We start from the raw sequence: 14,489 nt of genomic DNA on the forward strand, positions 1-14,489 counted from the left end.
TTCCACAACCACTTAGCGACACTTTCTCCCACCTCTTTTCGTCCTTGCGTCTGCTCGGTCACACGACCGAAATCGACCTGCTTATTTTACTGTACTTGACAATCGTACTCATACTTTTTTTTAAAGCAGATCCGAACGTCAGTCTGACTTCAAAAAGTCGAAAGCACGTCTAGGTGAAGTTCTAATCAACCAAACAGTTCGGACAAAGCTCAAAGTCTGGCTCAATGATGAATCTATACTTTGAGGTTCTGGAACGTTTTTCTTCTGGACGAAAATCACAGCTTTTCTTACAACAGATCCATTCACAGTCAAACGTGAATTCTGCGTCTGAAAGTCTCTTTCTGCAAAATCGCTTCATATTTTTATAATTTAGTGTCTCTGACCTGTGTAATATTTCACCATAGTGTTAATCTTGAACTAATAATTAAACAACATGATTTGCTGTTACTTTCTTTCCTTCTCATTCTAACCGCATCCATCTTAATACTCGAACATTCCTAGAGTCTTGACTCGTGGATCGTCACCCTGATTTCAACTCAAGACTCTGACCCACAAGTGGTAAACTCCTTATCGATAACCACTTTTAAATATTCTCTGTTCTTTCCGGTTGGCGATGAACTTTCGTAAGTATATCCACTGGCTCAACTCACTCCGGTCGCTTCATAAAACGGCCTGCTCATTTCAGTTGAGGATCAAGACTCCGAATGAAAAGATAAAAGTCCCAGATATATTTTTGCTTCAATCAGGGAACCACGAGATCCGATAAGCTTCGAAAAATTCAATCTTGTATTTCTTGCTGAAAATTACGTAACCTGATAACCACCGCTTGCTTTTCTCACCAAGCCGAATCCAATTTCCGAACAATTCCATTTCATTATCTCACGTTATGATTTCACCGGTGACGTTATTGCGCAGCGAATAAGGGCCGAGCAACACCCACGACTTCGGGGTTACCCGTATAAGCCAAATAGAAATATGCCATTTATCAAAGAGTCGAAGGAGTGAGTTGATAGCAATCCCCAAAGGGGCCTTTAGCGACTGGTTTATTTGTTCTTAAATTGCGTATCTCCCAACGCCTCGATTACACCTTTTGTTTTATGCAGGATAACGTTTCTCTCGAGGTTAAATTAATTAAAATCGTGGGTCGAGAGGAAACACGATTCGACGCATTTACATTAGAGATCCTATCTTGTTAACCAGAATTATTTCACTTCCCTCCGTCAGCACCGTCAGACCTCGCAAGCAAATGACCTCGCGTGTTACGATATTGGAGTTTCCGATTCAGTTTTCCTCCTTCCGATGGCGATTTGTCCCGGGTAAACCTTGAACCAATAGATAAAAATTATAACAAATATTAAAGTATAAAGGTGAAAACGTTTGGGTAAATCAGGTGTGCGGATTCGTGGTGAACCGAGCTTACGCGGTGATCAGTTCCTCGGTATCATTCTGGATTCCGGGTATAGTGATGATCGTCATGTATTGCAAGATATACAAGGAGGCGATAAGGCAGAGGAAGGCCCTCAGCCGAGCTTCGAGCAACACTGTCCTGAACAGTGTTCATCTCCACCGAGTTTCCACCTCGCGTCACCACTCAAGGGCCTCTCATCAGCTTTTGCTCCATCCCAGCGACGCCAGTGATTCCCGACGTCCTTCGTACAGAACCGCCACCGAGCTCAATGCCGAAAACGGTGAGTATAAATGGGGGAAAAACGTTTGGTAAACTATACCTGGTGTCCTTAGAGCTTGCACGGAAGAGGCTTATCGATGAAAAAGAGAAGAACCGTTTGGTGATGGTCGTGGAGTTCTTCGCCAAGGCTTTACCGGCTACGATGAGGTATACGGCAAAACTATAATTAGGAACAATGTCGGTAAAGTCAACTTTGTCGCTTAGACGTGAAGACTTCGACTCGTTGTCGGTTGGTAGAGTTTTGTCCTTTCGAAAGTCTCGCAGCCACCGTTCCACGGTGTTGAAATAGTTACGGCTCTTCCGTTATCGCGCTAATGTGAGTTCTGGCATCCTTTTTACTGCTTTTAAAACTCTTTGAAAGGGACGAAGTTCCGTCTGCTTGCAGTTTTGAACTTCTGCCCGACAGACGCGCTGTTTTAGAACTTTCCTGACAAGAAATTTTATCATTTTACTCTTCTCGTTTTCATATTGTAAAGGACGTTTTACGCCTTTTTTTTTGAATTTCAATAAAAATATCGCGTGTGTGTATAATCCGAACAATAAGATATACAACAGTGGTGTTGATTAATTTTACATGAGTTTTGTCAAGTGGTCGAAGCTGAGGGTGTAAATTAAACGCTGTATATTGTTATACCGTAAAAAGCACAAACTGCCAAATTCCCAATTTAGTATCAACCCCTCGCCATCCTAATGACTGAGAACTGGGTTTCTTTATTAGTTTGTCTTTTATATTTGACCCTGAATGATGGTCTTTTTATTGAAGCTGGGACCACGCTCGTAAAATTTACCACCCCTGGATCATTGTATCAAGTATTGATTTTCCTCGATTCCGTTTCCATGCATTGGATTTTATTTTTCCCGGTTGATAAAAACCCGCGATTGTCGTCACGTTTTCATTTCTCATGTACCACGTGAATTTATATTCAGCTCCACTTTAACCGTTCAACGATAGGGGTCACGAAACAACCCGACACTCAAGCTTTGTGAAGTTTTTCACGGTTTAACCTTGGGTTACGGACTAGCTTTCAGCGTTTTCAATACCTTTGGAAACATCCATTAGAGTCAGTTTGTTAGAGCCCTTATTGTAATTCACCGGACACGAATGTCCGATTAGTGTTCGATGTTTTTACCGGTACAGTACGAAGTGTAAAAAAGCCTAGCAGCTGAAACGCATTGACTTCAATTTCAAGCAATGTTTTTCTAAAACACAATTATCCTGAAGAAAAAAGATTGCTCTTCACTCGTGAAAATTTTGACAAAAATTAAACATCTTAGGATACCGATGGCGATCATTACTTTTCCAAAACAATGGCGGACATACGAGTAGTCGAAATTCTGAATACTTAGCTAGAAACGCAACCCTCTCCTTGATTCCCTGACACATTTTGGAACTCATGGCTTATCCAATCGCTTTGAGAAATTGGATCGAGAAGCACTAATCGATGCCAGAGTATATTTTCACGGTGACTTCAAAATCTGCACGAGAGACTGTGACCGTCAAAAATGAAAATTGGATACGAAGACGTAAATTACGCTCTGAATAAGCTGTTAATGAAAGTAAAACGTTAACCACGACCGTAAACAACAATTTAATGTTGGCCAATTTGTTTGCCAAGATGATATACGGTTAATGTACGAAAATCTGAATATTCAGGATGAGTTTTAAGTCCTCCCCCCTCAACTAGCGCACAGAGTCAATATATTTACGCGAGCAATTCTGTTTCGAAATTCCATCGCTTATCTACCCTCGTTCAGAAGTTAAATTAAGCAGCATCGATCGATGTCGAGAGTATTTTTATTCCTTTTCATCGATTAAATGCAAAGTCGAAAAGTCGACCTCCAGCTTTTCAAAATATCAACTTAACAATTCACCTGAGTTTTTTTCAGAAATCAATTGTTGTGATAATGTTGAAGGCCACATTTGAAGCAAGTACATTCATAATCCGTAAAATATTACGGATTATATTAAAATATTAGAAATCTGTAAACGTGCGTAAAAAATCACCGCTACGGAAGTCGGTTTATTTCCGTTTACCAAGATAACAGCGTGTCCTTGTTAGTATTCCGAAAACCCAGGATAAATTAAACGTTCCCTTTAATTCCCGGCTCAGAGTGGATATATTTACGCAAGCTATTTAATTTCGGAACTCAGCGCTTACGTTTTATATCCTTCTTGAGGAGTTAATTTAAGAAACATCGATCGATGGATTATCGCAAAGATCAGTGACCTTGGTTCGTTCGCTCTGCACGCAGGTAAATAGCACACGATCCATTGGTACGTAATGTTAACAACAACAGAAAGAAAAACATTGTTTAATTTAACGAATCACTCTTGCAGTCTAGTGAAAAAATCACTGAAACCATAAATAAAAAATAAGTGTGTAGGATTTGAGAATTTAGGTTGAAATTGGTTGACTCGCATTTAGTGACCAAAAATCTCCTCTTAACGTAGAAAACATGTCAATAATGGATATTAAAAAGGGAAAGTTCGGTTTCATTGATACAACCTCAAGATGCTCAAATTGTTATTCGGTTATTTCGATCACACTGTTTAGTTCAGTTTTAACGAATAAAGGTTTGTTTTTCCGTATATAAATTCTCTGTGAGTGGTCTGAAATTCAATTTTCACGTATAATATGACTGAAAACCTTTTATTGTTTTGGTAATTCATATTTGAGTAAAAAAATTGATCTCAGGTGGATTTTGCAAAATTAATACAAACAGTACGCGTATTTGATAATAGAAGAAAAAATATTGAAAAAATCCATAGTTGTTTCAAAATTATTACCAACCGAAAACTCTCCGAGTTCAATTTTGTGTAAGCAAATTGATTTTCTTATTGAAAAAAAAAAAAACAAAAAAAAAAAACAAAGCAAAACAAAACATAGTTTCAATTAAATTTGCATTATTTTTCGTATCTTATCGTCGATAATTGTTCCAGGTTACTCAACGTGATTTATACCAGAAATTTTGGAACTGAACGATTATTTTAATCGACATGCGTACCCGATACACATTGATATTAATTTTTACAAGGAGCTTTTATACCAGCGATAAATATCAGAGAAACGAATGGCTGCAGGGGCGTATCTATACACATAATGGAAATGTCAAAGTCGGTAAGCTCCCCGAAACAAAACGTATATATTCCGATTTGAATAATATCGGTATAAACAAACAACTGACGTTCCAGCCTCGATGTTTTCCCAGCTGCAAGCTGGGATGAAAAATGATCGAAAGGGATAAGGACAATGCCAAAAAAAAAAAAAAAAAAAACCAACATGAAAGGGAACAACGAAAACAAAAATATTGGTTACGCTGTTTGTGAACCATCGGATTGCTGAGATTTTCATCTGAAGCCAAAATCAATATCTAGCCGTGTTGCAGGTCAGACGAAGAGTGAAAAAAAACTTTTTAAATTACTGCAGTTATTCGAGTTTGGCGATGTTCAAAATTCTTCACTTATGATACGCGTTAATTGATTTGAAGAATCCTCGTGAATTTCAGAGCTTACGAAGCTTCGTTTATTCCTAAGAAAAATAATGCGACAAAAAATGTCTGTAACTTACAACAATCACTAGCAATTGCTGATGATAAATTTGTTGAAATTTATCGATGTTTGATAACCGAAACATTCTGTGGTTGTATAATTATCCGTCCGAAGCTTAGTTTTCAGGAAAATCCATTGCAATATTTAACAGCATAATTAATGCGTCTGATACTGAATAATCTCTAGGTTGATAAGGTAATTGCGGATTAAAAATATCCATACAATTGATCCGTCGAAGTGTTTTTTTTTTTTCTCCATAAAAGAAGTAATTTTAACGAGCTTAGTTCAACCGTTGAGCTTTTATCGATAATCTTGAGTTCGCCCATTTCCTTTGATTGATTTTCAAATAATTAATGATCATTCAATCGTCGGAAAGAAGTTAAATTCTTGTCTGTCAATTTTCAAATTTTCATATTCCCTCAAACAATTCGACGATCCGCAGTAATTAGACGCAACAATCTACCTTCGAAGTAAGTTTCCCAACGATGAGCCAAATTGTCAGAAGCTCAACCCTGGGATGATATTCTCTGCGACAGTTTCATTAAGAGAGGAGAAACGTCCGGTTCAATTTTCTCTGATTTTTATTTACCCCCTAGGAATTCGCCGCGTTCGCGTAATGCGCGAAAAGCGTGGAGGCCTCAGTTCTCGTGGGAAATCCGTCCCGAACACCCCGCCGTTCAGAGCTTTCCTCATAACAAGAGACTACGCGAATGGTATCCTTCAAGAATCGATTCTCGCTGAGGCGACTTTTTGCCCCCCGAATCCCTCTTTTTTCACCTTGAATATTTCTCAGATATACATATATACATATACATATACATATATATATATTCACTAGGAGTACAAAGTCCGTTTGAAAGCAAAAGATCTTTCGGAACAAGAAGCGCTGCGTTAAATTTTATTTAATCAAAACCCCGCGGAGGAGTTTAAAACGTTGATAAAAATCGAGGAATCGCTTATATCTTATCGTACCAGGGATGAAAAGCTCCGGCGTCAAAAAGTTCCAAGCGGAAAAGCTTGCCCATGGTTTAATATTAAAGAGATATAACCAACTCTGAATAGCCTACCGAAATTTTTCTCACCATCCAAAATGCAAAGGCATGAGTTTCAATTTACAGCATCCAGATGTTTTCTTTCGCGTCGGAATTCTTCGACGTCTAAAGCACCGAATTTCTATGAAACGCTAATCAGATGCGTAAAACTTCGCACGAAAATAGAGAGAATTTATCTTAAAATAATCGATACTTCAATTTACCTCTTTGAGTATAATTTCAATTATATCTTTTTTTTCTGGTCAATTTCAATGTTTCCAATAGCTTTAAATTTGATAGGTAACAATTGGTTCAAAATTTGCAAACAAAAGCTTTAAGGGGGTATTCTAGTGTAGAGGCATGAATTTGAGGTGTTTTTTGAAGTGCTATAAACAAAAAACAAAAAATATTTTTACCATCCATTTTTTTATCAGGCGTTTATTATTATTTCACGATTACAAAAAAAAAAAAAAACAAGTCAAAAAATACAAAATTGAAAGTGCTATGAGTTGTTGAAGTGGGGGGTACAAAAAAAATGGCGCGCCATTGTTGTCACGATTGCAAGCATTTTCAAAATCAGAAAAAAAAAAAAAAGATTATTAATCTACATAAATGCAGCTATCGTACTAACTAAAAAAAAGTCGAAAAAAAATTTTTTTTTGTCAAATTACGGCTGTCCGAAAAAATAATACGTTTTTTTTGACTTTTTTGGACGTTTCTGAATTTTTTAAAAATAGTAAAAATTATTATTTCGTTATAATAATAGTTCGTGCGATAGAGACATGTATTGAGAAGATTCTCACCAAATTTCAAGTAAATCGGTTCAATAGAACTTGAGAAATCATGTCAACCGTTTTGAAAAATGTAGTTTTGAGAAAAACGCGTTTAAAGTTTCGAGTAAAATTCGTTCCAGCCGCGCCAGTATTGAAGACGTGTCACTAAAATAGCTATATCTCTGAAAATAATTGAAATTTTGACTTGTCCTTTTAAGGACACATTCTTGAAAGGTTAAGCTTTGAAAATATAAAAAAAAAAAATCGATTTTTTCAAATTTCTACACTAGAATACCCCCTTAAGCGAAAGAGACTGAAGACATTGACACAAGTTCGAGGATTTACAAACTTCAAAATTAGTCGTTAGATTGACGCATTTTTTTCTATTCCGCAGATTACGTTTCACGTAATTTTTTTGGCTTCTATGGAGATTTTTCAACTGACGTTATTTATATTCATTGCTTGCGAAAAAGCTGTTATTTATTGCAAAACGTCGGGTCACTAAATATTTGTGAATATTGTTGTATATTCTTAACTCTTTAAACTGAATAATAATACCCTGCAGGTTGTACTGATCCATAATAATTATCAAAGTTTAACAAACCATTATCGTTATTCTCTAAATTATTACTACGCGTTATTATATTCATCGCCTACGCATATTAAGTATTGAATATTCATCACATCGTGCCGAATGCTGACCTAATGTATTAAAAATATCTTCAACGAACCGTGATAATTAACTATTTTACAAATCGCGAGGCGGCAGGAAAGAACACTTCAAACGTTATTGCGAAAATTAATTGAAACGTTATTTTAACATTAATCAAGCTTGCTGAATTTCTCCATCACGTCTTTTTCCTTCAATTTTTCTCATACTGTTCTAAGTGTTCATTTTCCGAATAAAGTATTTCGAAATGCCAATGGTCCAAAATTTTTTCTAAAAAATACGAAACGAGAATACGAGCTGTAGAAACGAATCTCTTTAATTTTAATTAACTTACAGGGCTTATTTTGTTCGTAAATAAATTTTCTACAAATCTACAAAATCCGATATCGTATTACGGTGAAATATATTTTGTCAAGGCAATGATTCACCATTCATCACTTACAATAATTTCACTAATAACGTATTTTTCATCAACAATTCCATGTATAAAGAATTCATTTTGAATAAAAACGATACCTAGTTCGTTAAAACCGTACGAACGATACGGTTTTTTTTACTGTTCATGTAATTTATCTCTTCACAGAAAAAAAAAAATAAAAAATATCTATCCGAAACCGTCGTCAAGTACGTGAGATTTCAGTTACTACAACTCTTTGATCGGACTGTACATCTGCTACGTATTTAATTAACGTAATACAAGAGACAAATGACAGCTGATCGTGGGGGTTGAAAATTTCGTACGAATCGGTGCGCAAGATGAAAAATAATAGGGTGAAAATGCTGAGGGATGTTGCGCAAATTAGCGAAGCCGATATCATACAAGACGTCAGGTTTCGAAGGTACGGAATCTTCACGTAATTAATTATTACACCCTGTTATACGCATCGGGTCCGCCGGTTGTGTGTAATTACGCGTTACCTTAGGGTTAAGGGTGGAGGGTGCAGGGATGAAAACCGTGTCAGCCACGCAGATGTCGGCGAGGTTTCTTGCTTTGTTATACATTATACGTACAGCCTAAGCTCCGCGGTCTGAAAGAGGTTTGCCACAAGTTTGCACTGCATCCTCATAACCGGAGGTTATATTTAAAACTACTTATCTCGGCTGTGCAGCCTCCGCGGAACCTTCGTCAAACGTACACTTGACCGCAGTGATTCTGAGAAAATTAATTCATTTTGTCAACGAGTCGGTTAAGTTGGCAATGCGGAATCAGCCCGCAGCGCCACCGCCGGTCGGCTGCGAAACGATAAGATTAATATTTGTAAACATAACGTAATCTAGGACCCTCGAATTTTGTATTTTTGTAATTTTGTAGCTTACCTGAAACACACCAAATATTTGTAAATATAACGTAACTTATAACCGTCGAATCTTGTACTTTCGTATTTTTATATTTGACCTAAAAATACAAAATCTTTGTAAAAATAATGTAACCTATGACCGTCGAATTTTGCATTTTTGCATTTTTGTATTTTACCCATTAATATAAAATCTTTGCCAAATCAAGATAACCCATAACCATCGAATCTAGCCCATAGATACAAAATTCTATTCAATCTTTGTGAACATAACAACCCATTACCGTTGAATTTTGTGTTTTTGTATTTTATCCCATGACCGTCGAATCTAATCTAAAAATACAAAATCCGGCTCAACCTTTTTAGACATAACACAATATTTACCCAAAAATAAACAATTCATCGATCATTGAGGTTGTGTCACGTCTTCAAATATTCAACCGAATTTTGAATTTTAGGTTAGTTTCTACAGTCATAAATTATGTTATGTTTACAAAGATTAAACCGTATTCTGTATTTTTCGATTAGGATTCACGATCATGGATCGTGCGCCGTGTTCACAAAGATCAAACTGAATTCTGTACTTTTAGGTTAGATTCTACGATCACGGGTTACGTTACGTCAGTGATGATTGAAGCTGTTTCGAGGCCGGCCGGCGGTGGCGCTGCGGGCTGAATCTGTATTGCCAACCCAACCGATTCGTCGATAAAATCAGCAGCGATAGAATTATTACGGCCAAGTGTACTCCGCCATGCTTCACGCCGATTCTGTGGGCGTTATACGCGCCTCTCGTTATGTTACGTTGTGCGTTACTTTGCGTCAACTCGAGCCTTGACATGGACGAGTATTAAATGAATCAACGTAATGTAACAGCTTTGTAGCGTTGCGATCTTTTGTCGTGGATTAGGAAAATAGGATAAGGGATGGATGAAATGACACGAAATAAAGGAAACGCCCCGTTTCAACGCTACCCGAAAACAGCTTTCCTTCATGCTCGCGTATTACGCTTTTCGTTCGCATTACTGCCGCAGAATTGCGGATATTCGGTGTCATATAATATAAATGTATTTGTGTACGCGGTTTCTGTGTTATACGAACGAATTTCAATGAAAGGAACCGAAATCATAATGAATTATATCTGATTCAGGAACAAAACAAATGTGTTTTGTAAACTGTTTTGTGTGTAAATACAAAACATATTTTTAGAAAAATATATCATAATTCAGACAAATTTCACACTAGTATCTAATATGGAGATTAAATTTGTAAAGAAAAATCAAAAATTCTGCTCGATAGATCGTGAAAAGTTTACGTATATGTGCGACCGAAAACACATTTTATTTTCAAAAACGTGCAACTAGAATTTGAAAAATCGTTGTGTATTATGAAAATTTAGTTTGCGTTGTAAGAGAGAATAAGTAAATAAAAAATTTCAAACAAACTGTTCATCAATTTGGAAGATTCTGAGCCTTCTGTAGAATTGTTTATAAAATACTTTCACGCAACTTATGAATAACTGATCAATGATTTGATTCAACGCTATCGAATGATTATCTGAACTTTAATATCAAAATTGTTTCTTTCTTCTATATAATTCAATAACCAACCAATAATTATCCGTCAACGGTAAAGAGAAAAATATTTAAGCCTTCTGTCATTCCTACAATCGTTATTTCTGATTTCATGAAATACGTTATATACCCATCTAGTTTTGAATAAAGAAGAATAATCAAATTTTGGTATAAAAATAGTTTTCAAAAATACCGCGGGATGAGAATAAAATGCATCATCGATTGGAAATATGTATTTTAAAACGTATCTTCTCGCTTGCGGAAGGAAAAAAACGAGCTTTTGTCTCAAAGGTTATAGACTATATATCGGGATATTGAAGAGGTTAGCCGAGGACTTGGTCGCAAGGATATACATGCATATACGTAATATAGGACAAGTTCTTGACACAAAACTGTGAGACACGAGTGATGCGGCATTGATTCGTTGCCACTTTATATTTCATCGGTGAAATTTATCGTCAGAGACAAGCTGCTGGCTCGATAACTGTAGTAAAAGAATCGGCGGAAATTTACATCAAGCATTTTTGTAAGTGGGTTCTAAAAATTACCAACGACTGCACGAACGGCAGTGAGCTAATGAGTTGGCAAGTATTTTTTTATAACTTTCAATTAGAAATCAAAAGCGAATGATCCGGTCTCCGGGTTTTGAAACCTAATATTTTTCCACACCTAGCTCAGGGCTGAATTCCACGATCAAGGCGGGGCAAAATTGGCATTAGTCGATTCTGAAGTCTCGACTCGTTGAAATTCGATAAATAAAAATTTATCCTCGACTTTTCCCCTCAGGCCCGAAACCCGTCAAACAGAAATCCAATTTTCCCCGTTCTTACCCTCATTCTGGACTTCGTTTGTTCGCCCTTCTGCGAAACCTTTCACCCTCTGTACACCATAAGCACACATGTGTACTTGTGTAGGTGTTTTACAGAGACCCGTCAACCTACTTTTGCGATTTTATTTCCAATCGGGAATCAAGCACTCGGGATTTTCATGTTAATCGAGATTCGTTTCGTCGATGGGATGTTTTGGCTCTTGTTTCTACATCGGCAATGAACTCCCATTTGCAGATGAAAAGAGAATGAGTAATACGAGTCGATCAAATTTATCAACGTGTGAAAAGCAAGCGACGCTTTTCGGGGGTTTTGTAAATTACTTTTGTGTCGTGCCTCTATACGGTTTCGAAAATTGACATTCAAAATCAATTTCCTTTCCGATTCCCTTGCAAATTTTTGCACAGTTTGAAAATCCAACGAGATGTTTTTGAAAATCGGATTTACAGATTCAAACGATAGATTGAATAGACGAACCTCGAAATGTTAATTTTCAGACAAAAATTGTTTACAAATATTAAACTACAATTAAAACACAACAATCGTGCGATTTTTCAAAACCTTCCATCATTTTGTCAAAATTCCCAATCAAGGTACGAGTCAAATTCTTGCATCGGTGAAACGTGATTAACCCGTTCACTTTAAAATAAAAACAATAACTCAAAATTCCTTTATTCGAGTAAAGAAACACTTTTCGAGTGATTTTGATATGTTTTGGACATGTTTCGGAAATTAAGTTTTTTTTTTTTTTTCTTCGAAATTAGCGTTTTTCCCGTCGTCCGAGAATAATTCTACAAAACGGATATCGGCAAGAAAATTTTACTCTTATTTCGTTCGCTAGACAATTATTTAATATGCTGTATATTTCGAGAAAATCGTAAAAAACAAAAATCAAGATCGTACAATATAGTGTACAAAAAAGCAAATGGGTCGACTAATATCATCGAACCGACTCAAGAAAGCTCGAGACTCGATACCTCCTCCTCCTACCCGCGTAATAGACTTATGTAATATCAATCAGGTAACATCGACCGGTAGTTATATTAAACGCAGGTCGTCCATATTTGCCTTCCTGTACCTGATACACTCAGTGACGTGACTGCAATTCCGAAATTGGATACGGAGACGACCTTTTCAATTAATAAGAGAGAATAAAAAATAAAAATAAAACAAAAAAAAAAAATCGAAGTCCCTTCTACTGAAATAAAGATTGAGTCCATTTTTTGAAAATTAATTGTACAAATGCGTTGAAATTGTAGATTTTGTTCACGAGACTCGTCATTTTTGACTTCTCAGAAATTTAATAGTAATTAAGTGGTTCGCTTCGGTTCATCTTGATTCGGTTTGATGTCGAATATTTTTGTAATTCTTGAACGTAACGGAAATAGGTACAAAGATTTATTTGAGAATTATGATCGTATTTGATAACTTGAAATTTATTCCAAGACTTTGCGAAAAAAATAAATAAACATACATGCCCGTAATGTTTCACAATATTATACGTGACTCGAAGAGATTCGATTTTGTGAGATTTGAATTTTGGACAATTTTGCGAAAAATTTGTCGAGAGAGTGTAATTCGTCATAGATGATTTATGAATGGCACATGGAGCGATAGAAAGTTTTCGATAAGATTTTCCGCGCTAACTATACTTTCCGTTACTAGTTCGGAATATATATCAGAAGATTTAGATCCCTTGGGATATACTCGCGTCCGTTGAATAAACGGCTTGCAAAGCCGATCGATAACCACGAATCCAAGTTCCGCGTATTATAGTTGATGGAAGAAAGTCGACCGATTGACGTTATATTTGTCTGTTTTTTACATTAACAGCGTCTGAAAATTAATGATTTTTAATTCGATTGATCGAAAAATATGGTTTGTGTAAATTCCGGGACATGAAACAAGGGCTAGTAGTTGCAATTTATCAATTATGCGTATAGAGTGTCTCGCAAGTAATTGGAAATGAAAATTTGCAATATTCTACTTTGATATTTATAGGGACAAAGTTTCCTAGAGCGATATTTCTGTACCTTGAAATTCCAATCAAACTTTAGAAACTATATGTTGTATGCATGTCACGTGAGAAATGGCGAATTATTCTTGTGAAATATCGCGCATATATCAAGAAAAAGAATTAGAATTGAGAAAACTTGAAGCAAGAATAAAAATTTATGTTTCTTCGCAAATGATTTACAGCGTTAAGAAAATACAAGTGACAATGCTATCGACAACCTTGACCAATCCCTTCGGTTATGCGTTCAAAATAAAACATGTGGAATATTTCCTGGAAAAAAATGTAAGCCTGCTGACTTGAAATAAGTTTTATAAGTATCAACATGAATATATGAGTATAATTTAAAAACTGATAAAATCGATATATCATTTTATACAATTTTTTATCTACGTCAAATACCAATTTCGTTACAACGATCAATTTTTTCTCGGTATCTCTTTGATCTTTTTCAAAAATTAATATCGCATTATCGTATAGAATGTAAAAAATTCTTTTACTCTCAGCAATATGTTTCATATTCCATACACTATATATTCTTTACCCCGACGTAATACCATGTGAATATCCTTTTTAAACCCGATTGCATTCTGTCTTCAATGTTTAAAGATGTTCCACAAACTTTCACAGCCCGTAAGTACACGAATTTGGAGTCTGAAAAATCAACTCCAGGGTTTTTTTGTTCAAAAAATTTAACACCCTGCAAGAATAAGCGTGGAAATTTTTTTTAATACAAACTGTTCAACGTTTACAGAATTCTTAACGAAAAAAAAAAAAAAAATGTTCTCGCGTGTTATTCAAATAGGAAATTTCAAATGGCCAGCGAAATCTTTTAAAATTGAGCTACGGGAGAATTTTTTTCTCAGTAAATAGCTCCTTTCAATACCGTAGATTCGATAGTTTAGTTTTTTTTTTCTTTTTCTCTTTTTGGCTCACCCAACACAGACGTATACCAAAATTCCTGAGAGGCGGCATAAATTTTTGAGAATAAGAATTCTGGGCAAAGAGGCGGGCTGGGTTAGGCGGGAGGTTTGGGGGTGGCGGCGAATCCCGGGGGTTGCGACTCCTCTC

The 14,489-nt window shown here is 36.1% G+C and overlaps 1 protein-coding gene across 4 annotated transcripts in view; it reads left to right on the plus strand.

Annotated features, from left to right (window-relative positions):
- The window catches only part of LOC124299901 (octopamine receptor beta-3R-like), an 86,474-nt gene that overhangs the window by 56,752 nt on the left and 15,233 nt on the right, over positions 1–14,489 (plus strand). The window contains exon 2 of one of the 4 annotated variants that reach the window (XM_046753327.1): positions 1,391–1,688. The exons of the other annotated variants lie outside the window; for them this stretch is intronic. Within the exon in view, the coding sequence (XP_046609283.1) occupies positions 1,391–1,688 (298 nt within the window). The remainder of the gene's footprint in view (positions 1–1,390; positions 1,689–14,489) is intronic. 4 annotated transcript variants of the gene reach the window in all.

Source organism: Neodiprion virginianus, chromosome 3 (genome assembly GCF_021901495.1).
Source record: "Neodiprion virginianus isolate iyNeoVirg1 chromosome 3, iyNeoVirg1.1, whole genome shotgun sequence".
NCBI classification, from domain to species: domain Eukaryota; kingdom Metazoa; phylum Arthropoda; class Insecta; order Hymenoptera; family Diprionidae; genus Neodiprion; species Neodiprion virginianus.